This window comes from Micromys minutus (genome assembly GCF_963924665.1).
Source record: "Micromys minutus genome assembly, chromosome: 1".
In the NCBI taxonomy this organism is placed as follows: Eukaryota; Metazoa; Chordata; class Mammalia; order Rodentia; family Muridae; genus Micromys; species Micromys minutus.
Window position 1 is genome coordinate 76,369,645 of NC_137969.1, and position 26,477 is coordinate 76,396,121.

At 41.5% G+C, this 26,477-nt stretch overlaps 1 protein-coding gene and 1 long non-coding RNA gene across 2 annotated transcripts in view; one reads left to right on the forward strand and one right to left on the reverse strand.

Moving 5' to 3' along the window:
• The window catches only part of LOC308429965, a 90,493-nt gene that overhangs the window by 55,530 nt on the left and 8,486 nt on the right, over nt 1–26,477 (forward strand). The window lies entirely within an intron of this gene.
• The window catches only part of DPT (dermatopontin), a 28,366-nt gene continuing 20,337 nt past the window's right edge, over nt 18,449–26,477 (reverse strand). Inside the window, exons 3-4 of the mRNA XM_080929017.1 lie at nt 23,352–23,459; nt 18,449–19,573 (exon numbers count right to left, since the gene is read on the reverse strand). Of these exons, the coding sequence (XP_080785143.1) occupies nt 19,507–19,573; nt 23,352–23,459 (175 nt within the window). The 3' untranslated portion in view covers nt 18,449–19,506. The remainder of the gene's footprint in view (nt 19,574–23,351; nt 23,460–26,477) is intronic.

A 26,477-nucleotide genomic window follows, 5' to 3' on the forward strand; every position in this document is an offset into this window, starting at 1 on the left:
CCAACAGTCCCTTACTTGGTGCTGTTTGGCATTGCAGAATGCTGGAGAAAACAGTTCAGTTTCCTGCCTCGAATGTTCTCAGAATGAGACAAGGGTCTTTGGATCCTTCTCTCTTCATAGCTTTTAATTCGTTTAGCAGTGGTTTGCAAACCAAGTCCTACAGAGCAATCAACATTCCATGATCTATAACTAGTGGTTATGTGCCAATGCATTCTACCACTACAACAGACTAAAGTTATGTTTCAATTCACAGAGAAAACACAGTTGCAAAATGGCCCTATAAGAGATGCTTATACAAGTGTTTGCAGCCCTTCAACATCCAAGTGAATGATTAGCTCATAAAAATAAAAAAAAAAAACAGGATATATTAATTAAGATGACTAACAGTATGCCTCTTAGCTAAAACCACCACTTCAATTCATTGCTGTCTGGCTTCAGCTTTATCTTTCATGATATGTGCATGTAAAATTACTTAGCATTAAATAATTTTAGTAAATAATATAATTTAGAAAACACTTTAGTGGTAATTTGTACATGTTACACACTCAAAAAAAAAAAAAAAAAAAAACAACCCTCCATTGTTTTATACAATATAGCTACTTCAGGAGAATAAGGCAAAAGAAAGAAATCAGAGAGATTCAAATAGGAGTCAATTACCTGTTTACAGGCAAAATAATGCTGTACTTACAGTTCTAAAGACTCATTAAGAAACTCTTAGTTCTGATAAATGTATTCAGCACACAAAAGTCAGTAGTGGGCCAGCAAGATGGCTTAGCAGGTAAAGGTGCTTTACATTAAGCATAACCTGAGCTTGGACCCTGTTCTCATAAAGAGGAAGGAAAGAATTAGCTCCCAGGAGTTATTCTCTGACCTCCACAAGTACCCTGGCCTTGCCCTATAAACAAACACACAAATAAATACAATGGTAATTTTAAAAGCCTGCAGCTTTTCTGTATACCATTAGCTGGGGTGCTGAGAAAAAAAAATCATGAGGAAAGTCTCACTCAAGATAGCCACAAAGAAAAACAAGCAAGGAAACAACCCTCCCCCTGAAGAAACTTAACAAAGGAGATGAAGGATCTCTACAATGGAAGACCTCTACATAGAAAGACCTGCTTTGCTTGTGGAACAGCAGAATTAACATTGTGAAATGCCTATTCCTCAGCAAAGTTCCAACAGCATTCTTCACAGAAATAGAGAAACAACCCTAAAGTTCACATAGACGCACAAAGACTCCAAATAACTACATCTATCATGAGCAAAATAGTCAACCAACCGACCAACCAACCAACCAACCAACCAACCAACCAACCACCTATCTTAGTCAAGGTTTTACTACTGTGAGCAAACACCATGACTTATGAGGACAACATTTAGTTGAGGCTGTCTTACAGGTTCAGAGGTTCAGTCCATTATCATAAAGGTAAGAACATGGCTGTATCTAGGTAGGCATGGTACAAAAGAAGCTGTGAGTTCTGCCGCTTGTTCCAAAGGCAGCTAAAAGAATATTGACTCCCATATGGTTAGGAGGAGAGTCCCACTGCTCATCCCCCAGTGACACACTTTCTCCAACAAGGCCACACCTCCTGATAGTGACACTCTCCGGGCCAACCATATTAAAATCACTACACCAACTAACCAACCAACCAACCAACCAACCAACAAAAAGCCAGTATTGGAGGTATCACAATAACTAATTTCAAATTGTACTGTCTATCTTTACTAACAAAAACATCACGATACTGATAGAAAAACAGACATATTGAATAACTCCATGAGCAGAGCAGGTCTTTCCATATAGAGGTCCTTCATTGTAGAGATCCTTCATCTTTTTTGTTAGATTTCTATTGTGGCTTTTTGTTTTCTTGCTTTAGTTTTAAGTGGCTATTGTAGCAATTCGATTTTCAACAAAAGGGGCAAAAAACATGTACTGGGAACAAAAAAAAAAAAAAAAAAAAAAAAAAAAAAAAAAAAAGCGCATTCTCCCACAAATGGTGCTGAGAAAATGAGGTATCCACATGAAGAAGAAAAACATGAGATTTCTGTCTCTTAACCCCACAGTAAATGTATCAAAGACTTAATGTAAAGCCCAAAGCTTTGAATTGAGAGGCAGTTGCATGCAGCAACCCAATGCTGGGCATGTGGGAGACAAAGATTTTGCCCCGCATGTTCAATCAGCTAAGGTCTGGGCAAGTGAGGCAGTCTGAGAAATTCAGGCATCTATGGCCATCAATCCATACTCCACTGAGCTGCTGAGGCTCAAGTGACTGATAAAGTACACAGTAAATGCCATCCACTGATGTTGTGTTAAGTCCATGTTCTTAAGCCCCAGTTCCTGCAGCTCTGACTGTGGAGGAGTTTGTAAACAAGTGCTCACTGGGTGCTGAGTATACTTGGCCAGGAGCTTTGAGGGTTAGCTACAAATAAGGAAAACACATAGTCAATGGTTCTAACTTTAAAGACATTGTAATCTAGTCACAGAGACTATACTGGTGCAACTTAATCAAGTTTGGGGAAAATTAAGAACTCTGTAAATGTTTTGTGGCCAGTCAGGTGAAACTATTGTTTAGATCCATTAGAGATACAATGATATAGAGTATAATACACTCATACATGCAACTCTGTCATACAAATTAGGAAGAAATGGATATATTAACCAATTTGTGTTTGTGGTTAAAATTTTTCAGTTGCAATGAATTGCTATGGTTCAAGCTCATTTTCTTTTAATTTCAAGTAGTTTATTTCTGAGAAAATCACTGCAGCTTTCTTTGAAAAGACTCTTCTTTTACAAATTATAATATTTCTCTGAAAGAGTGGTCTTATTTCTTCTTAAGGCCTTTTCAAGCCACAGCAGAAGTGGTTATTACAATTGCAGACAGTCTGAATATACTGTGATGAGTGTCCTCAGCTTCTGAAGTGTGCGTGAGGTCTTGGCTACTTGTCCATCACAGGCTGAAATTCTCCCAACAATTAGCTACCTGTTTTGCAATATGCAGTTCAGTCTGGTTCTACCATTTACTCAAAGGCTACACGTTTCAACAGTCAGCCCTTTGGTTTCCAAAATGCTCAGAGGAATGATAATGATCCTGTGGGGATTTGAATGTGCTTAGCTCAGGGAATTGGCACTATTGGGAGGTGTGGCCTTGTTGGAGAAAGTGTGTCAATATGGGGGTTGGGCTTTGAGACCCTCCTCCTAGTTGACTGAAAACAGTCTACTCCTGGCTTCCTTCAGATGAAGATGTAGATCTTTTCTTGGCTTCTCCTGAACCCTGCCTGTCTGGATGCTGCCACGTTTCCTGCCTTGATGATAATGGACTGAACCTCTGAGCCTGGAAGCCAGCCTCAACTAAATGTTGTCCTTTGTAAGAGTTGCCTTAGTCATGCTGTCACTCCACAGCAATGGAAACCCTGACCAAGACAAAAGTTGGTACCAGGGACTGGGTTATCATTGTGATAGACCTGACCATGCTTTTGTCTGGAGAAATGTGGATTTGGGGACTTTGGAAAGCAGTGAGTGCTTTAAGTGGTACTTAATGGGTCATCCTGGTCGGAATGTGGAAGACTTTGTTGAGGGGTATTCTAACTGTGGAAGCTTGGCTATAGAGGTTTTAGAGGAGAAAAAATTTAGCATATGGCTGAGAGACTGTTATTGTGATATTTTGGTGAAGAATGTGGCTGCTTTTTGTCCTTGTCTGAAGAGTCTGTGTGAGGCTAAGGTTGGCGTGACTCAGATTGACTGCATGGACGGTCTCGAAGCAACCCAGTTTATACTTTGTGTTGTGGTTTAGTCCCACGAAGAGCATTTTAATGCAGCATAGCAAGCTTCAAAAGAAAATAAATATAAAATATATGATTCAAATATCAAAGGAGCACAAGGAAATAGAATGGATCTAAATCCATTGTTCTAGGAAATAAATAAATTAAGAGAATGGTGACCTCAAAACAAGTTCAAGCATGGTGTTATACATCTTTAATCCCAGGAGACAGAGACAAGTAGATCTCTAAATTCAAGGTCTATCTACAGAGCAAGTTTCAGAACAGTCAGACTTAGGTAGTGAAGGAGATGCAAAACAGAAAGCTGGTGACACTGTAATAGAACAAGGGAACCATGTTCCATCCCTGGTAAGCAGCAGAACTCAGCAACCATGACCATGGGGCTCTGGCTTTAGAATCAAGAGTAGAAGAAAATTACTGGAACAACTGCTGCTGGTTAGCTGGAGCTAAAAAATTAGTAGTTATTAAAAAGAGACCAGCATCAATGAAGTAAAATCTTCTGGAAAATGTTTTCTGAGAGTAAAAAGAAGCTGTATTCCAGAGAGAGCCAAGGTTGTATTCTGTCTTAGAGTTGGTAATGTGTAAGAATCACTGAGGTGGTACTGTTTTTTGAAGCCATGAAGGGTCATGGGCAGCATCTGAGACTTGGCTCTGTGAGAGGCTATGGAAGGCCATTTTTGAAGGTTTAGACTCAGTTGTAGTTGATGGCCTAGAACTGAAGGGATCATGCAAAGAAGTTGAGGCTTTGCACCATGAAGGGGGCCTATGAGAGTCTATTGTTGGAGCCTAGTTGCAGCGGAAGACCCCAGCATATTGGAGATGCCAGTATCATGGGATAATCACCAAGAATAGCAGCAGCAGTAGAGTGGAGTCAACCAGAACCTAGAGCGTTACAAAGGGCAGAGTGGAGAAGTGACCCAAGGTCTTTTGAGAAGCTCAGAAAATCATGTGTGGATCTCAGATACTGGAATAAGAATCAGTAACATTGAAGTTGACTTGGATATCCCAAAATGTTAAAATTGCCAGAGGCATGGGATACCTGCCAAGGAAAGCTGCTAATAGGGGAGTGGAACCAGCCCAGGAGAAGAAAGTTTCTTACAGTCAACAAAGATGAAAAGAGTTGGAGATATGAAGACTACTTTGATCTCAGACATGGAGATACAGAATTTAGAATTTTCCCAGCTGGTTTTTTGGTCTTGCTTTGGTTCTAGCATTTCATCACTATGACATTTTGGAATAGTAATTTATATACTGTGATGTTGGAAGTAAGTGATCTGCTATTTTATTCTGATTTTATAGCGCATTACAGTTAAGTGATTGGATGAACATCAGAATAGACTCTAAACTTTGAACTTTTAACATTATTGAGACTGTTTTAGACTATGGGGACTTTCGAAGTTGAACTAAATGTTTTAGCATTATTCTATGTCTAGGTATGGTCCCCTCATGTGTTTGAACAAGCCATGGGGTGAGAATGTGGTGGTTTGATTATGCTTGGTTCAGGGAGTGGTATCATTAGGAGATGTGGCCTTATTGGAATAGGTGTGGCTTTGTTGGAGGAAGTGTGTCACTATGTAGGTGGCTTTGAGGTCTCCTAATGCTCAAGCTCTGCCCAGTACCGAAGAGACCCTTCTCCTTGCTGCCTCAAGAGGACAGACTCTTCTTGGCTGCTTTTAGATCAAGATGTAGAGCTCTTAGCTCCTCCAGCACCATGTCTACCTGGACACTGTCATGTTTCTGCCTTGCTGATAGTGGACTGAACCTCTGAACCTGTAAGCTAGTCCCAAGGAAATGTTATCATTTATAAGGGTTTCCTTAGTCATGGTGTTTCTTTACAGACCGTAATGGTGATTTCATGTCACTTCCTGGCATGCATACTCCCAACATATCTGACTATTGGAACAAACTGGAAGCCAAGTGAAAGAGCAGGAGAGGAGTCAATTGTGGCACTCTGGACTCATATTAGACAGCACCTTACATTTCTTTATTGTGCATGTAGTAAAGCAGTTTCCTGACAATTATTAGGAGTTTTGACTTTAAGTGTTAGTGTTAGCATATTTTAGGACAAATATCCAGGGACAAATTCTTCAGTTGAATACACCTGAAAGACAAGTTGCTTAGTTTGTTTCTTTTCTTGCTTTCTTTGAATAATTAAATGTATATGACCTGTAATCTTGAGTAGGGGGTAAGCTATTTGTATTTGAAAATACCATGTTGCTTTTCATAGGAGATATTTTTATAGTGTTATAGTGATTATATCACAAGCCAAGACTTAAAAGTCAGATCAAGGTTGAAAGCAGCAGGTGAACTTTGAGGTTACTGCAGCCAAGCAATTACTTAAGGACAAATAACGCCATGGCATCCCAGGGATGCTCACACGGTGTTTGAGGAGGTCTCTGGCTGTAATACTTTGAAACTCTTCTCATAAACCATACTTTGGTAAACTAAGCCACAATCCCTATATTCTAAGGATATCAGAGGAAGTTTAGAAGACTGGGTAAAAGGTAAAGTTTTGCCTTCAATATCTTCAAAGAGGCTTTTGAAAATTCTCATCATGGTGACTCAGGTTAATAGCCTAAGATACAATTAGTGCTAAAATAAAGTGGAGAATTCTATCAAGATTTAATGTACATGATGCTCAAATCAAAAATAAGACTACACTCAGTAACTCAATGTAATTGAAAAAATATTGTATGCGAGTATAGACATATGCAGGAAGCTAGACGAGACTCATGAGTGTTTTTGAGTCATATAAACAAATTTCATTAGGACATCTGATGGGAAAAATGCAGTTTTAATGAGGACATGATGTTTGCAATCAGAAATCTAGCATTTTAAATATGATAACCCTAAGTATGAGGTAATGTAAGCTAAGCTAAGACTCTGGCCTTGTCTCACTTTTAGCAGCCCAACTAATGTGCTTATGTTCTCTGATTAAATTTGCCACCTGCATCCTTTGTATCTTCATTGCCTGGATATGTAGCTTTATGGAACAAGTCAGCCATGGCTGAATTGATGGCGTCAGGGCAGACTAGAGAGGGTGTTCTTTTCATATAAAAGAGATGTTATAGATTTTCTAACTGATATAGTCTGTAAATTCATGGTGGTGGGAATTTAGAAGTACTATTAATTTTTGTCAAAATGTCATTGCTAGTTCAAAGGCACTGGAAAGTTTGGATTTTAGTTTCAGAAGGCTTGGGTTCGAGTCTTGGTCCCGTTTCATTCAGCTTTGTAAACTCGAGCACCATAATTTCTGGGTATCTAACTTATTCACAAAGTAAGTTGACAGCAGACACCACACAAGTCTGTAGAAGAAGTATTTAACTATTGTGTTCGGCTCACAGTGATAATCATGCACATGGCTGGTTGTACAGGGAACAAATTAGCATTTGGGAAGGAAGAGGAGTTTGCATTGGACTTTCAGTTTTAATGCATATTTGGTAAATGAATAAAGTTACAAGGAAGTGAAACATATGCTTTAACACAATTCAATAAAAAATATCTATTGACAGCTATCTAAATTCTTTCCTGAGTCTTTTTTCCTAGATTTAACCTTCATCTCATCAGATGTATGTGATTTGTTTCTGAGTTTTTGTACTGAAGTATTATCTTTTGTTGCCCTTGGTTGTCTCTGGTCTTCCTAAACAGATTGTGAGCTGTTTGAGTCTCAACAAAACAAAACAAACAAACAAACAAAAAAACCAAAGCAATCTCATTTCATGATTTCCCTACTACAGACAATATTGTGGTGTCCTCCCAAGATGTTTTTAATAAATATGTATTGATCAGTTGGCTGAACTTTGCCTTCCAATAGGAAGCATCACGTGGCAGCTGATACCATGGAAGGCAATGTATTGCTCTATGCAATATGGATGAACGCAATGATGTCTGTGTTGTCTCCTTAGTTCTGCAAATGCACACTGAGAAGTGTTTTGTAAAGCTGTCTGCATTATGAAGTCTTTGCATTTTAAAAAATTATTCTTCATGATATCAGGTTTTAGGTTATACCAAACAATATTAGAATACTGCCTTCAGTTGAGAACATCCAGTAAGAAACGTTAAGGGCTAATGAGATAGTTCAGCAAGTGAAGGCATCTGATGCCAAGCACAGTGGCCTGAATTTGATCCTTAGGGCCTTCATGGTGAAAGAAGAGAACTGACTGCCACAAGTTGTACTTTGATCTTTATTACACACCATGGCACACACACACATGTGCACACACCGTGTAAAATGAATAAAAAGAAATAATTATATAAAATAAATAAAACTAAGTGCTTTAATACTCCAGAATACATCGAACCTAAAGTCTGATGAAAGGCTCGCTTTTTATTTGAAAACTTGCTTTCCTTCGCAACACTTTGAAGTATTTTTTCATGCCAATCCAGCATTGTATTGTTAGATACTACTAGTTCAATGGGTATTAAGGAGCCCGTATTGGGAGCTGGGTGCAAATGTAAGTCTGACATGATAATTCTCCATAGGAAACTCACCGTCTGATGATTAGATTTGAAAGACTTAAGCAAGAATGGAGATGGAAGGCCAGACAGAAAGCTGCTGCCATAGTCTGGGGCAAAGAATGAGTGGGCTCTACTTGTCAATTGTTTTATGCCATAGATTCTTATTGCTCATTCTTTAAACATTTGTTAGTTAATGAATACCTGCTATACTTGGTGTACTGGGTACCGGAGGACCAACAAAGAGAACATTTAACAGGAAAAAAAAGAGGCATGACAAAGCTCATATAACCAGATGTTTTGGCGGCACAGACGGGAGACTTTTAATTTGCCTCGGGAACTAGGAAATGCAGCTCAGAGTCTCATACTGAAAAAAGTGTGAGTGGAGAGGCACCTGGGCATGAAGATTAGCACAGGGGAAGTGTGGCTCCTTCCCCAGCATGTGAATAGATTTCTTGGAGATGAGAAGGAGCCAGGGTTGCAAGAAAAGACAATGTTGACCTCCACTGCAGGAATTCCTTAGCAGGTAGAGACAGTAGCTACTGAGCCTGCAGTATCTGATCACACACAGATGCATACAAAGTGTACTCGAGAGGATTCCAGGGCAAAAAGTGTTCAGGTAGAGTGAGGAGGGTAAGTGTGGATCTGTGAAAAGATGGAAGACGAATAGCTACTTGTTTCTCTTTGATCCCTGCTATAGCTTATAAAATCTGTAAAGGCACAGAAGGTATAAATGTGTGGAAACATGAGGATAAAAACAACAGTGTCAAGTCATAGAGGGGAAGACTATAAATACAGAGGACAAGAACTCGTAGATTGATAAAGGGTCTGTACTCCAGGGTTTAATCAACTGAAGTGAATCATCCCCTTTGTGTGTGTGTGTGTGTGTGTGTGTGTGTGTGTGTGTGTGTGTGTGTGTGCAGAGAAAAACTACTGGCTCTTAAGCTTTAAATGAGCTTTGAAGCTGAATTGATTTGATGTTCTTATGGCTGTGCCAGAGGCGAGGGGAGATACAGTAACACAAGGAGCCTGTGGCATGACCTATAGGAGGAAGCATGGCAGTCTATACTGGAGCCCGAGGATTCAGTATAATATTGTGTCTTGTACTCCTCTGGGCCTGGGTTGAGTTCTGGTCCATGTGTGCGGTATATATTCCTAAAAAAGAAACTGGTTCTTGGTTTCCTTGTTATAAAACAGAGTGATGGTAGTTACCTTTAATGTTTACTATGAGTATCCAGGTGAGATTCCTGGATGTGCAAAAGGGATTAGTTACTGTCATCACTGTCATTTGTTACTTATTTCTGGAGCCACGGGGAGAAAGACCTGCTCTGACTTCACTGAGGCCAGTGTGGACAAAGCTGCCCATGACCTCAGGGTAACTTTATCAGTGGCCACAAAGAATGGCCCCAGGGGAAAGACCTCAAGGTTACACTATTGAAAATTCTCTTGCCTTTTCATACTTAGTAAGAGAATTGTTCACAGTGTCTAATAGGTCAGGGATGTGTTATTTCCCTTCTTTAGGTTCTTTTGCTGGAAATTAAAGGTAATAAATTAACTTCCATATCTAAAGTCTATTGTAACAACCAAATACAAGTCATCAATGTGATTTATGATGTAGGCAACCTGTGCGCTCAAGATAAGCTTGAGAAGAGAGCGTGGAACAAAAAGGGCTAGAGCTTTGATTGACAGAACAGCACATTTCTGCCAAAGGACTGAATGTCCTGAGGTCTCATCAGCTAAGAAGACAGTGGAGCCTATTGAGTGTGTGGATTCCCTAGGCAGAAAGATTCCAGAGCACACACCGAAAGGCTGAACAAGGCCATGAGTCTGTACAGAGGACCAAGGAATCAACAAAGGCAATCATTGTAGTCATTTAATTCTGCTTGTCTGGGTCACATTGGGTTTCTTATTTCTTATCAGAAATCATTTTAGAAGGCAGACAATCAGAATAGCCACTGAAGACTCTGAATCAATCTGGTGTTGACGTGGCAGGCAAGGTTTGTTTGAATGTGGAACACCTGGGGCGTATCCCTCTGATTTTCAGACCACCTAGCTCTCTCTCTCTCTCTCTCTCTCTCTCTCTCTCTCTCTCTCTCTCTCTCTCTCTCGGGAAAACATTTACAGTATTAAACATGTAAATATGTCAATTATTTCTTTCCTACTGTGTGTTAGACCATGGAACCACAAAGCAGTTTCAAACAGTACTTCTCTCTTTATTACCAGAGGAAATCTTCAACTTCAGATGGGTACCTCAGAAACAGATGAGCTTTGAGAACCATTTGGCTTGAGTTCAAGTTCACTCACACTTGTGTGTGAGCTTGGGCAGGTTAGCTCTCACTTCAGGGATCTAGGAGTCTGTTTTTTGTTTGTTTGTTTGTTTGTTTGTTTTAATGACAGTATGCCTGCCTTTCTGTAGGTGCTATATTAGATGGAAGGGCAGCTAGGTTGTGGGGCACAAACACCTACAAATACATGTGCTTCCATCTCCTGCCCCTAACTAAGCCACCAGAGAGGGACTTGACAGGTTATACTGTCCTTTAATGTATGTTTGTATGTATCTGTAGTATGCATTTGTGTATAAAATGCATTTACCTGTGTTTGTATGCATGTATGTATGTATGCATGTATGTATGTAATATGTAGTATATATTTGTATATAAATGCATTTACCTGTGTTTGTATGTATGTATGTATGTATGTATGTATGTATATATGTATGTAATATGTAGTATATATTTGTATATAAATGCATTTACCTGTGTATGGATGAATGCATTTATTTATTTTTGAAATAGGGTCTAGGTATATATCCTATGCTGTTTTCAAACTTGTAATACTTGTCTCTCAGTCTCCTGAGTTTCAGATGTGTGTTCACACTCCTGGCTGCATGGACGTGTGTGTTCCCAGCCCTGGAGTAAGTGTGGAGCATTTGCAAGCTCGATGTGTCCCTGTGTTTTGAATAAGTCATTGCCCTCACTTGCCTTCCGCCTGGGAGCTGGAGGCAGGAGATTGACGAGACCCCTCCCTCTCCTTCCTTAGCCAAGCAGCTCAGCTACAGCCCTTCTTCCTTTCCCAGTTGGGCTGTTGTCATTGGTCCACTAGCTGGTAGAGACCCTGCCACCTCGGAAACAGCACAAGGTCACCCGTGTTTCATTCCTCTGTGCTCGATGGCCTAGAGCCTCCTGTGATTCGGTCACCTTTCTGGGCTTTAGTCTTTGTTCCCTTGTTTAGAATTAAAAAAAATATTTTTTTTCTGCAAGAAATAAAAATGTGTGTTATGTTCTTTCTGGCCTCTCACTTTGAACCAGGAGTGACGGAAGTGATTACTGAGTGACATCTTGCTGTGGTTCATTATAAGATGACATATCCATGTTCAGTTTTCAGCTTAGAACTGAGTCAGGGTGGGAAGGACTGAGTGCACTGTCCCATCTGTGTTTTCTATATTTTTAACCCCTCTGCTCTTGGACATGAATAATTTCTTAAGGTTCGCCTGTGCGAACCTGCCTATCCCTTGTGGATTCTCCAGCACAGTCTCTACTATGAGAGACTGTGAGAGAGTCCCAGTTCCTCCTGGACATCTGTGAGTGGAACCAATCTGCATGACATGTTCTTCTGTGGTGTGTAGAAAAGACATGTGTGATGCAGGGCACGTGTGGCTTCCAAGAACATCTTTCCAAGGGGTACTGGCTAATGAGCTCACCTGTGAGTCTGCCAACAAAGGGGCCCACAGACACAAAAACTTACTGGATTGATTTATGAGGCTCTTGCACAGTGTGCTGGAGTCTCTAGCCTTGAAGCACACCTCAGACATGACATGAAGCTGATACCTTGGTTTGTGGGTTTTGTGCCAGAGATCCCTCAGAGAATATATAGACACCTAGCCAAACCCTTCACTTTCAAGAACTTTACTCTTTAGATGTGTGAAGTAAAGCTAATATTTCCTTTGACTTAGCAGGGTTGAATAAATCCATTCCACCTAATGACACTGTGTTAGGTTGCGTCTAATGACACTTGGCATACAGAACACACGTAGCAACGGTGCCTGCCAGTGCTGATGATTGTGCTGGAACCTGTGAGTGACAAGTATTTCCTTTTGAATTTCTGTGTAAGGAGTTCCAGTCTACCAGTCAGGTACACTCCTGTAACTCAAGCCATCAAGACATGGGAACAGAGGAATCACAGGCTCAAGGGCAGCTCAAACGCTGAATGAGATCCTGTCTTGATAGAACACAACCAAGTGAAACCAAACAGTATTACAACGAGAAAATAAACATAGAAAAACGTCCTTTCTCCCGACAGAGCCAGCCAGGACTAGCACTGCACCAGTCTCTTCAAGAATCCTCTTGAGGTTTCTCAGTTCCTTCCTCTAGTCTCCTGAGATACTTGTTCATACTTCTATGGCATTTTCCCCAACTTCCCCCAACACACAGACACATCCAGTTAATTTCAGACCGTCTGTCAGCCTGAGCCCCATTTCCCCCAGACTACAGTCGATGAGGTTTGATCTCATCTCCTCCAAAGGCTGCCGAGATACTCATTTCAATATGACTTTTAATTCATTTTAAAAAATGGCATTCAATTACCTAGGATGGTAGCATATGCTTTCCAAGTGTGTGACAGACTGACTGTCATGTTTTCAACTCACCCATCATTAGTGATTAGCTTTTAAAGGGGTAAAAATGAACTATTATCATTACTTAATGAAGCTGGAGAGGAGCAAGTGATGGACATTGAACCCCCAGAATCACAGCACCCCTGCAATGCCTTGCCTCTTAATAAAACCACATCATGGCCAGACTGCTTAGACATAAGTTGCCAGTGATTGATTGGAACCCGAATAGAGCTTCCCAGTAAAAACAATCTAGACTCACACTCTGACTGTTACCATTCACAGTGGTCCCTAGGTTCCTTCTGCCCTGTAGGCTTATAGTTCAGTAGTGGAGGTTACTCATGGTAGAGTCAAGTGCTTAGCAGGGTGCCGTGGCACAATTTAAAATTAACAGGCCATTTCAGTTGGTTTGCAGTTGGGGATGGGGCTGTTTTATTTTGTGGAAGGAAGTATGCTCTGTGAAACCTACTCTGTGCCTTTGAGGAACGGGGGTCGGGGGTGGTGTTCCAGATGAAGAAAAGGTGGGGATAGCAGACCAAAGCCCCAGGGAAAAATTTTAGATTTTGGAAGAGTATAGAAAAATGGTATAAGGAATCAAAACTGTTAGTTTCTCATCGGCCACAGGACAGGCTGAGCATATGGGCTGATCTCTCTGGGGATGGTGAGAAACATTGGAAGAGGCAGGTAATTCTGCATATTAAATTACAGCCCACCAGGCAGCTGGTAAGATGAAAGGGTCTGGGTTTTTATAATTTCATTCTTTCCATGAGGTAAGCATAAGGTCCCCTTTCAGCTGAAACACTGGCCTACAGCTGAGCTGCTTGGAAACCAGTGACAGCTTTTGTTTCTTGAGATTTAGAATTTCTTTTATTTTGCTGGTAAAGACAATGCTAATTGTTTTCACTGGGGAAAGGAAGAAAGATACATAGAAAAAAAAGGCAATGTACTAATGCTGCATTCCAAGGACTATCATAATTTGTACTTCAGATTTTTATGTATGGTGCATGTGTATGCATGTGTGTATGCATGTGTGTATGCACGCTTGCATGTGCATAGGCTCACGTGTGTGTGGAGGTCTTAAGTGGGTGTTTTGTGCCTTCCTCAGCTCTTCTCTACTTCACTGAGGCAGGATCTCTTGCTGTCCCTGGATCTTGCCAATGCCAGCTTCTGTAGCTAGCTAGCTTGCTGCAGGAATCCCATTTCTGCCACCCAAGTGCTATGAATAAAGGCATGTAGCCATACCTGCCTAGCATTGCCTTGGATTCTAGGAATCTGAGCTCTTGTCCTACTTGCTAGACAAGCACTTCATCCACAGAGCCACACAGCCCTGCATTTTGCAAAGCTTCTATTCAGCATTTGCTACTGGTAAGCATTTGTTCATATGTGTAACCAACCAAGCTGAGCTCTCAAGAGTGTATTATGGTGAGGAACGCTTAGAACCCACAGAATGGAGGGTATGAAGACTTGGCAATCTCAGTGACATCTCTTAGGCACATTTTACAGTTAATAGAGTTTGGGTTGGTTTTGTTCAGATTTAAGCTTATGAAAAGCTGCAAGACTCATGGCAGTTCTGGTTGTGCATAAATAGATTATTATTCCTCACAATGAGTTGAACTCAGTCAGGGCTGCTACCTGGAGTCAGGAGCTGAGGCGGAGGCCATGGAGGGGTGTGGCTTACTGGCTTGCTCAGTCTGCTTTATTGTAGAACTCAGGACCACCAAACCTGCAGTTGTCCCCACCCACAATGGACTGGGCCTTCCCTCACTAATCTCTAAGTAAGAAAATGCCTTGCAGGCTAGCTTGCAGCTGGATCTTATGGAGGCATTTTCTCAATTGAAGCTCCCTCAGCTTGGGTCAGGTTGACATAAAACCTGGCCAGTTATACACAGTTTCTGCAGAAACCTCTCTTTGCAACTCCTCATTAACTTCCAGTAAGATGCTCAGGTTCAAGTCTTTGACAGTGTGGTTTCAATAAACGGAACTAAGTTGAACAATTTAATTAAAACATAGAGAGAGAGATTATAAGGAAGGTGAATGCAGTTGTTCTATTCTGTGGGCCACCTTGATGTGAATAACCACTTCAGTGTGGATGTCACTGAACAATACTTTGTCTGGTGAACGAAAGAAAATACTGTGTGGGCTTGGAGTTAGAGAGGCCCCAGAAAAAGTCCTTGAATATGAATGTATGCGGAAGACAGCAGTGTCTAGAATTCTAATTCTCTCTTTCTCTTACATCTTTTTGTAATTCTTTTGCTAGAGTGCATTCTTCTGAAGGTATTAAGAAAAAGTTGATGCTCAATATTTGTTCCCACCTTTATTAGAATTTTTAATAGCACAAATAAACAAGTCACCTACTTTGTGACATTCTATGCATGCACATAGAACACTTTGATCACATTCAATCCCCTATTAGCATATCCTGCTCCTCTATCTCCAAGCTGTTCTCCTCTCCTGTCTTTCATTGTTATCATTACATTTATACACATGCATAAATATATAAACACAGCCCACTGCGAGGAGTCTGCTTAGTGTTGCCTGTATGGATATGTGTTTAGGGCTGACCACTTAGTACTGGAGAACTAACTAATTAGGGGGCTCGAACTTGAGGAAGACTGATTCCTCCTCCCTCAGCAATCACTGACGTCTCTTTAAAAATGTACCACAAGATATTTAAGGCTAGAACCCATTATGAGAGTTTTGTTGTGGCATTTCCATACGTATATATCACACTTGATTCTAGTTTCTCCCCCATGCTCACCGCTTTATTCTGTCAAAATTGTGTGTGAGTCAAAGAAGTGAGTGGAACCTAAAGACAAACGTGTGTGGGTAAAGAGAGAGGATGAGGGAGCACACAGAGAAATTGTGCATGTGTGTGTGTGTGTGTGTGTGGTCGTGTGCATGCATGTCCATTTACTTAGATATTGTGAGCCAAGTGTTCATGGAATAATAATAAATTTCAATACCATGCACAAGTAATGGTACGCCTTAGGGTGTTGATAAGAGCTACCAGTTTTTGCTCAGAGCTCTATAGCTAGACTATGAGACTCTAGGACCCCACTGGTGAAGACCATTTCTCAGGAAATTCTCTTTAACGAGTAGATTGCTTTATGCCCATCATCCTGAATGCCAATTCTTCATCTTAACCTCCCCTACCTCCACCCACATGCCATGTTCTCTTGCCTTAGAAAACCGTACTATGATGCTTCATTTGTTTTGCTGACTCTTAGAAGGCAGCTATGCTCACCGAGATGCCACAAGGCTGCTTCTCTCCTTCTTTTCCTTCATTGCCCTCTATAATTTTAGAATCTAAAATGTAGAAACCTTATTCAGCAGCTGCCTTATAATAAGCATGTAATAAACTCATTGTTTCAGTAACTAACCAAATGAACGAGTGAGAGACAAATGTAAGTCCCACCAGGTTTTCCTGCCGTTGGTAAGACTCTGTTTTCTGAGAAATTAGAGCTCTGTGTATTTCCTTCTTGTACGGTGTTTACTGGAGTCTTCCACGTCAATCATTATCTGATAGCATTTCGTTTTCACAACAAGTCCATAATGCAAATATTCTTATCTATATTGGTAAAGAAATGGAATCAAGAAAGGCAGGTCATTTGGCCAGGACTGTGGTGCTGGGAAATGACGGTGCTGGGGTGATCCCCATAGTCCATAGGGGTAATCCCCATAGCCCATAGGGGTGATCCCCATAGCCCATAGGGGTGATTCCCATAGCCCATAGGGGTGATCACCATAGCCCATAGGGGTGATCCCCATAGCCCATAGGGGTGATCCCCATAATCCATAGGGGTGATCACCATAGCCCAGTGTTTCTGCTTGTTCAGTGATGCTGGATCTGGACTCAGTGTCTCAGCTTCCCCTTCCTGCCTCAGTGGCCTGCTTTGGTTATTATTGCCCCAGTCCACAGATGTCCTATCAAGTGGGACTCTCGTGTCTCTTCTGCTGCTCACGAGTTTGAATTGGCAGCATCTTGTGAGGCTCCTGGGAAAGGGATTCTTTCTTCACTGAACATGGGAAAACACAGGTTTGGAGATTTGACTATATTATAAAGCTTTATTCTGCCAGATTCTGGGTTAAAACCTAAGTCTTCAGCCACAGTGCTAGGTTGTTTACCCAGGAGAAAATACCTCCAGAATCCCCTTATCGACCACATGGGAAAGATTCTGCAATTTCAAGAAATGTAACAATCACCCGGATCAGCAGTTGTCAGCCCACAGGTCGTGACTCTTTTGGGAATCTAACAGCCCTTTCACAGGGGTCACCTAAGGCCATTGGAAAACACGGATCTTTACATTATAATTCAGAACACCAGCAAAACTAGTTATGGAATAGCAGTGAAAATAATATGGTTGGGGATTACCAACATTAGGAACTGTAATAAAGGGTCCCAACATTGAGAAGACTGAGAACCACCCACCTAGATAAATGACTTCATTTTAGACAGCTGGCCCAGAAAATGCAGGTTTCATGTCCAAGACAGTAGAGAAGGTTAGTAGAAAGAATGGAGCAATGAGACCCAAGACTCCTATCAGGTCTGGGACTTGTTCCTTACTTGGAGTCTCAGCTCTTACTGATTGATAGATAATATAAAACATAAATGATCCATATCCAAACCAAGCTGAAGATGTCTTTCCTGTCATGGTCCTTGGTTTAAATATAAAGGGTACTATTTTTCTTTCTGTAAAAACCCCTTTTATTGCATTTGGCACAGGCTCCTCTTACTAGATGGCCTTCTGCTCTTTCCTAGACTTGTGCTTTTCATAGTCTCCTGACAGCTCCTCCACCCACATCACATCCTACCAACTCTTGGTTGCCACCACCGATGTGGCCACTGAGTGAGCCATTCTGCACCGTTTGTCTCCCTTCCTGCTGGGCTCCACACGAACCCAACTAAGGCCATTTCCTGGTTGTCATCAGGCACCAGCACTGCAATTGCTAAAATATTAATGGCACCTTCTGTGAAAAATAACACCAGGGAGCTTCTCATTATAAATTAAAACTGTGGAGAAGCAGCAACAAAGAAATAACGGAACTCAGCAGAAAGACGTTCTCAAAGAGTTCTTCAGAATTAAGACAAAGGAGTCCATCTTTGGTTCTGTCTTGCCCATCCCAAAGCTGGGGGCTTACTGAGGGAAATATGTGTACTTTCACCACCTAACTGGGGTATATACAAAGTGTCCCCACTGGGAATTGGCCCATCTAGCACCTTTCCTTGGCCTATCCAGGGGGAAGTTGAGGGAAGGGTGGCAGAGTTCAGAAAAGAACAAGCAAGAGATATAGATAAAGGAACTATGAGTTTCCTATGGCTACAGTTTCCTGTGATACATTGGGTCATGTCATATACTGCATGAGGTAGCTAGGGTTAAAGCCAAAGAAACATGGTTCCATCCTTTGTCTGATCCTTAGGTGACAGGAGCACTCAGCACTTTGTGTTCCAGTTAACCGATTCCTCCAATCACCTCACATCGCTCCAACCACCATTGTCTTCAAGCCTGGTCACAAATCACTCTGTGATGCTCTGTTTTCAGAGCGAGTTAACGAATGATCAAAAAGGGCAGCGCAGGGGATACATATTGGCCTTTGATATTTATAGCACAGTGAATGTTGATACTTGTATTTATTTATTCTTAAAGAAGAAGGTACACATGGGCTAGAGACAGAGATATTACAGGAGGAAGAAAGATAGTGTCATCTCTGCAGAATACATGTTTAAGCTCCATGGGGTAAGGGAGGAAGAACCTTCAGGACCAATCCAGAGAGTGAAAGAAGAACCTTCAGGACCAGTCCAGAGAGTGAAAGCAGCATCTCTGTCTTTGGAGATATGGCAGACTTCATGTGAATCATGGATGTGTCTCAAGCTGTGGATAACCCAAGATCCCTTCTGCCCTGGCCACTCTTGTCTCCCAAGATTCCCAATCTGAGTCCCATTCTCTCTTGGTTTTCTTTCACTGTTTCTGTCTGGAGACTGATTCCCACAGGTTTTCCTTGTCCTCATATTCATTTTCATTGTTGGGTCTGCTGACATCTGCCTTTGACTCAAGGAAGTTCTTTTAGCCTCAAACCCTCCCACCTCCCCCTTTCACCTCCAAGTCCCCTCTCTTCTAAAGCACCTAGATCTTTACTGGAACCCCTAAGTATATGTGGCTCTTGTGGAAGGAGAGAGTAGGTACACATTCCCACAAGACAGAGAGTGCCCCCACCACCCCAGGCACGGCCTCTGGGTGTTGTCATTCAAAAAGACTTAGCTATAGAGAACTTTTCTCAGGCCTTTTGAAAGTTCGTTCTCTCCAAGTTCACTAAGCTGAATCGGATGCTCAAGTTACATGTACGTCGAAGCAAGGCTCTGACAGGTGCTCTGGGCAGCAAGCTGTAAGCACGCAAGCTCTGTACATGTGCTGTGCAAGAAAACTGTCATTGGCAACTGGAGATGGTTGTTTCGGGATGTGTTGAAAGGGAGAAAAGAGGCTTAATTGTGGGTTTATTTATATGTGTGATCATGGTGAGAAAGCCTAGGCAACTGACACCATAGCTCCCATCCCAGGGATGAGAGCAAAAGAAAGAAGTGCAGATGTTCTAATTAACATTAGCATATATGATATGACACCCTTGGGGCACCTGGCCCTTGCCCTTCACCCGGACTTCTGTACGTGGCAAATCTAAACGTTTTCGAATTCGCAGTCATAGTCAGTCATCCGGCACATTATGAACTTCCACTGGCGATCCCTGCAGGAGGAGGGCCAGAAAAGGAATGTCAGAGAGTGTAGAAAGAGTGGCTCCTCGGCAAAAGCACTGATGGGCTTTGGCAGGATTTGGAGCTGTGGGGATTCTCACCTTGTGCTCAGAGCATTTCAGTGAAGTCTCCTGAGAACTGACGGCTCTGTGGGGTTAGTTTGCCCATTGCAGGTTCTAGGGCACGTGAAGGATCTTATTATGGTGGTCAGTCCTCCATGGTTCGGCCTCTGTGGTGCCTCTATTAGCAATACCTCCATTTCATTGTGAAATCCCCACAGCTCCAAATCCTGCCAAATCTTCCTTCTAAAAGGTCATCCATTTTCTCATAATATTTCCTTTCTCCCCAGGACCCTCTATGTGCCAGGGTCCAGGAGATGCTCTGTGTAGTTTCCCCTTTGAAACCACATCTAAGGTGAATGGGGACCACTCAAGACCCCTTAAAGTGTGGAAGAAAATGCTTCACCTGTCTGAAACAGAAGAGCCTTTCTAAGTGATGGGATAGATTTGTGAGGGCACAGAATTGTTTGGTTTTGGAAAACATGGTGCAGATACATGCTGTTTGCTAAGTAGAGGACCAAGTTCTGTTTTCAACTATGTAATAAAAATGCAGGGAGTTAGAGACTGCACAGTGTTCCTGTGACCAGATACTACTTACAATGATAGCGACCATTGCCACTGTGAAGCCCGCAGGGCTTCCACTGTGCCTAGCCCTGCACTAGATGCTCTACAATGTGCTCTATCAGTAATCCCCTCTATGACTCATTGTTCTGTGAAGAAATAGGCTTAGTGTAATACGACTTGCTTTAAAGGATTACCAGGGAAAGGTAATGAAGTGAGATTTTGAGGGTGCTGACCTCAAATATTGTCCTTTCTCTTTTACTATGGCTGCATCCCTTGCCAGGTGTCCTTAATGCCACCGGGGACACAGCTGTCATACTCTTGGCATTATCCCAATAAAGTGCGGAACTACTTTATCCATATTCAACTGAGCAATTTCTTCCACAGTGCAGTTCTTCCTCCTCCTTCTCTTTGAACCTATCAGGTTTATTTCGGATTCAGTGAGTCTTAAACACCAATGGCTGACAGCACAGGCCTCCAGCTTTTGAATGGGGAGTTTATGGGGATGACGGTGCTGTTCTGAGTGGGGGATGGTGAAATAGCCCAAGTCCAGTTTTCTAATTCTGGGTTGTTTTTCCAGCTTGTCCTATGCAGTGCAACTGGGGATAGTGTTCTCTGTCCCATGTCTTTAAGGGTTTAGAGGAATGGGATGTGTATTGATTTTTTTTTTTCTTGTCAAATCTTCCAGAGGATATGGCTTACTTTAGATGAATAGCAAGCTGGTGTTGGGTGTTTTCCAAGTGAATCTAATTATCACAGCTAAGATGCGTGCATCCATGCATGAAGAAGGTAAGAAAAATAAGAAAAATCCTGTGGCCTAGTGTCCATGACCTAAGTTTAAGAGGCAGATAATGGAAGCTGAGAAAAATTTAGACTTGGCCCTAAAAGAATAAAGGGTCCTAGGTTCTGATTTCCACAACAGACAGTAGTTTTCAGCCTGGGACTAAGTGGCTCTATGACATATTTGGTAATGGCCTGTCACCCTGAGGTAGATAGATGCCAGTGGCATTTAGTGGGTGGGGCTAACACCTACAAATCACAGGACAAACACTTGCAACAAAGAATTGTTAGGTCCCAGGATAGGAAACTATTCCAGGAGGGGTCATATACAAGTGAGTTTCATACAGAACAGAAGTCCTTGCTCTGATGGTATTTGTCCACTGGGATTAGGGGTGAGCACCCACACCTTCAGTGGAAATAAAGAAACTAAAATGGATTTCCAAACTACTGACTGCATCAAAACCACATGATGATGCTAATTTTATTTTTATCTGAGTAGGGGAGGCAGAAGTCATTTTAAAAGAATTTGGAGACGCTATACCTCAGTCTTCAGTGGTTTTGTACAAATTATGTAACTAATCATTTCCAATCCAGACAAACTTGGCCATTTTAACTGCCAAAAAATATTTATTTAGCACCAATTTTAGGTGACAGTCATTCATTCTTTACTGTTTTCATTTTTTGTTATATTTTTAACCAGAAAACTCAGAACCAATTTTTCTCTGAGAATCTTTAGGAAGACATGTTTTGAGTTCTGAACCTTGGCAGACACTTCAGTCCTCAATGACATTAAATTCCATACTCTGAGTTCTAGGGTCTCCCTCTTCTTCAATATTTTTTGCCATGTGGTATACCACTCAGTTGTTTCTCCTCATTAGGATGAATTTATCCAACTTTAGCTTTTATAAAACAGGTAACTAAAGAAGTTAAAACTTTATCTCAAACAGAAACAAGTTACATATGAAAACTGAAGTGTTCTGTGGAGAAATCAGAATCTTTGTCTATGGAACCTGAAATGTGCTTTTTCAGAGCAATGTTTATGCTTTTCAGTTTTGTGCCTCATAATAAATCTGTTAAATGCAGCTAAGTGAGATATAACTTCATTTGAAAGTATATAAGCAAAAGGAAATGGCATTCAAATTGCTTAGATTCTGTTAGCTACTGAACTTTTACTTTTGGTTTTATTTGGTTTGCAAAATGTGTGGGTAATCCTCCTGAAATTCAATTTTGTGTGACATCATTATCACTGGATTAAAGTTAGTCAAACCATCTCTTAACTTCTGAATTTCTTCATACTTTCCCATGAATTAATAGAGATAACCACAAGATCCATATGGTGTGCATGTCTACAGGAATTTTTGAGTCTTGTTTTCTTAGGGTCTCAGTGTACTCGGGAGAGGTCCACAAAGGAACAATGGGAGAAACTGGGGTGAGATGCAAGTTAGTGCTCTTTGTCTTCTGAAGTTACTCAGATTGTCTTTTCACTTAAGAAGCATTCTGACTTTATCACGTAATGATTTTCCCCATTTTCATTTCTAGATGTGATTAGTTAGATACTGTGGTCTACATGTTGATGTTTGTTATGAAATCTGTGTGCTGGAAACTAATGTCCAGTGTAATCATGGCACTGAGTAGTACTAAGAGGTGAGGGTTGGGGGCTGATTATGTCAAAAATATGCTGTCCTCAGGAATGGTATTTTGTAACTAGGTTCAGTTCAGCTGTGTGTGTGGTGGTGGGGGGACACTGAGATGAAGAAAAGATCAGTCCTCCCAATAGATCCTGCTACCTTGATCTTGAATGTCCCAGTCTCTGGGACTGTAAACAGTAGGATTCTGATTTTTCTAAGTTGTCTAGTCTCCAATGGTGTGTTATATCAGACTGAATGTATAGGGGAAATGCATTTTGTGTGTTCTTCCTTGTGAATCCCCTCCTTTTCCTCTCTTTCTCCCTATAGTTCTAAGTGGCTATACACAACAGCATGGGACTAGAAGGGGCCCAATGTGAGAGTGAATACTCTTCCAGCATCTCAACCTTTCCTTGTCATGGCAAGCGGTGTCTGGGGTTGATGGCAGGAATTGTTTAGAATATCGAGGAATGCACATGCCAAGTTCAAGGCTGCTGCAGTTCTCAAGTAGGTTGGTGTCTGACCATCTTATTAAGGTCACTCTGCCTTGTGAGGCAAGTTCCCAAGAACTGTCACTTCTCACTGGCTCCTGCCACCTAACCAAACCCACAGCTAATCCCTGACTAAGTAGGAAACTAGATTATTGGGGTCATCAAGTAAAAGAGCCCACAGTCAGAACCCCGGCAAGCAGTGAATCCACACAGCCTCTAACTCCCAGATCTCTGGACAGGGGTTACCCCTCTCACCTTTCCACTGCAGAGAAAGTGGTTGTTGCTCCTCGCATATAGAAATCATAGTCATAGGAAATCATGTCCATGTCTTCCCCATAGTGTCCTGGGTACTCTGTTGTCATCCTGTGTAGAGAGAACAAAGGGTTGGAGCAGACCGAAGGTCAATGTGAAGGAGATGGGGAGATCTTGGGAAATTGCAACTGAAGTTAGGTGGATTCTGCCAAGCCACAGTGACAGATACCTTCTTCCATGTCTCCACTTCCTTTCCCTAGGCATTGAACTGTATGTACACTGAGCACATGCAACAACAGCAACTGTAGCTGTAACATATGCAGAGGACTCTCCTGTCTTTGAAGTCATGCTGAATTATTTCCATCCTATTTAAGTCAGTCAGGGTGCTGTTTCAAATTGGTTCATGACTCATTATTATAACTGTTTACAACTAGGTCTATATTGATTGTCAATTTGAAAGGGTCTATAGTCATCCTGGAGGAAATTTTCTAGATTGTGCTAATTGAAGCTAAATGCAGACAGAGCCATGGTATAGTGGTTTGAATAGGTTTGGCCCATGGGGAATGGCACTATTGGGAGGTGTGGCCTTGTTGGAGAAAGTGTGTCACTGTGGGGGTGGGCTTTGAGGTCTCCTATGCTCAAGCACTGCCCAGCGTGGAATCTGGTCTCCTACTGGCTGCTTGCAGAAGACAGTCTCCACCTGCAGCCTGCAGATCACGATGTAAAACTCTTGGCTCCCCCAGCACCATGTCTGCCTGCACACTGCCCATGCTTGCCGCCATGATGATAATGGACTGAACCTCTAAAACTGTAAGCCAGCACTAATTAAATGTTTGCTTTTATAAGAGGTGCCTTGGTCATGGTGTCTCTTCATAGCAATGGAACCATAGATAAGACACGTGGGCTGGAGTCTTGCACTACAGTTAATTGTGAAAGCTAGCCAGACTTCAGTAACCAGCAATCTGCTTTGTGACTAGAGACAGTCAAGAGCTGCATCTATTTTCAGACGCCATAAGTTCTCTGCTATGATGGACTGTACCCTTAAACTTTGAGCAAAGAATAAATGTTTTGTTCCTTAAGTTGCTCTTGTCACAGCACTGAGAAAACATAAATAATACATCAGCTTAAAAGAGAATGCAATGGAACAAAAAGTGTCAGTTCAAACTGCATTGCTTACAATAGAGTTTGTGCGTGAAAACTTTACTTAAACATCTGTATGCATTTATTATGTGCACATATCATGTGATAGTTTAACACATATTTCTTATTATAAATGGTAATAGTAAATGTGTTTAACATGTTTAGGTAAAATGTGAGCTCCACAAAGGTACAGTTCTATCTGTCCACTATGGTATCTCTGGCAGCTGAAACACTTCCCGTTACATGGCAAATATTTTTTGAATAATAAACAAATGTCATTGTGAGAGTGATTTAATTGATTTCCCAACCTATTAAAAAGGAAAGCTGTCTTATACATTTTATTGCAACAAGTCAAAGTATGTGTGACAAAATGACATAAGGTGAGTGTGGAATCATTAAAATCTATTCTCTTCCACCAGCTTTGCCCTTTCTACTTCCTTCGTCATTCTTCCTTCTTCTCAAAGATCAAGTCAGTCCTGGGACAAATTTAGATCCCCCTGGATCTCATAAATATTTGACACTGGGATTCTACAGGACAATAGGTCCATTCAGGACAAGAGAGAGAGAGAGAGAGAGAGAGAGAGAGAGAGAGAGAGAGAGAGAGAGAGAGAGAGAGAGAGAGAGAGCAGTGTCTTTCCCTAGACATGTCTCATGCAGCCTACTGGCCTTGGATTCACTAAGTATCGACGGCAACTTTCAACTCCAGATACTTCTGCCTTCACCTCCCAAGGGCCAAGATTACAAGATGTAGCAGCACTTCCGGATCACATCTGTATCCTTGGGGTTGTTCAGGAAGCAGCTAATTGGTGAGTGCCAGGCATCCCACTTGGTTTGGGCATACCAGGCCATTGTGCAGAACAGTAGTCTTTCTAAGGTTGTGAGAATTAAAAAAAATCCTGACTTACAAATTTGAAAGGCTGATGGGAAGGTTCTACAAGGAATGCTTAGATGAAGAAGGACCTAGGTTAGCACATGATTGGGGGACTTAGGAATCTAAAGTGTCTCTTTGGCCTTTTCTTAGTCATTCCTTTGCCTGAACAACTCACTCCCTTTTTGATTTGTTTCTTTGGAAGAAATCACTAGGCCATCTTAGATTCAAAGCCTGACCTCACATGGTTGCATGCATTTTTAATTGATATGTTCATGAAGAGAAAAATTTAAATTTCTTTTGGGTTTGTAAAGAGAATGTGAAACAGCACTTCCTTTGTCTAACAACAACAACAACAACAACAACAAAATTCCAGCTATGTGCTTCATAAAGGGACCTAATCGGGCCTCAATTGGACCCCACTGACTTGTGACCTAAGGATTCAGTGATAGCTGCTGTATGACAGCTTATCTGGGGATTGGGTGGGGTGGGGGCTGATGAGGACACACACAACGTAAGTAGGATTTTGAGTGTGTTTTCTTCCCTTCATAAAGCATTCCAGAACTTTAAAAAGCTGCATTTAGACACAAAGTATCAACTTCATTACCAAAATTTTTAATTCTGCTTGAGCAATGTCTGTCCTCAGCACTACTGTGTTAGGTTACACCCAATTGCACAAACTAGTTGACTGTTGTTTCTATCAACCCTCCACCCTGCCTGAAGATCACTTGCATAATTAAAAATACTTGGAACAAAGTGGGAAAGAAAAATTTGCATCTAAACATCAATAAGGCCTAGGTTCCAGAGAAACACTAATGGTTTCTCTAGTGAGCGTTTCTTATTCATTTTTAAGTGAACAGAGGGGCTTTCTGCTCTATGGAAAGGTTTCCAGGAAGTTTCTCTCCATGGCAGAAGAGTCAGCTGTCCAGTGAATTTCTAGAACTTCCCAGGGAAGGTGAGGTGTTTGTTTGCCCTTGGTATTGGTTCAAATTAGTTTTAGCTTTGATTTTTGGTTGTGTTTTGTTTAGTTTTCATCATGAAGTCAGAAGATACAGCTTAGACTTTCTTCCTGAACCTTGGATTAAGGGAAATGGTGAAGGAGACTGGAAACTAAAAATACA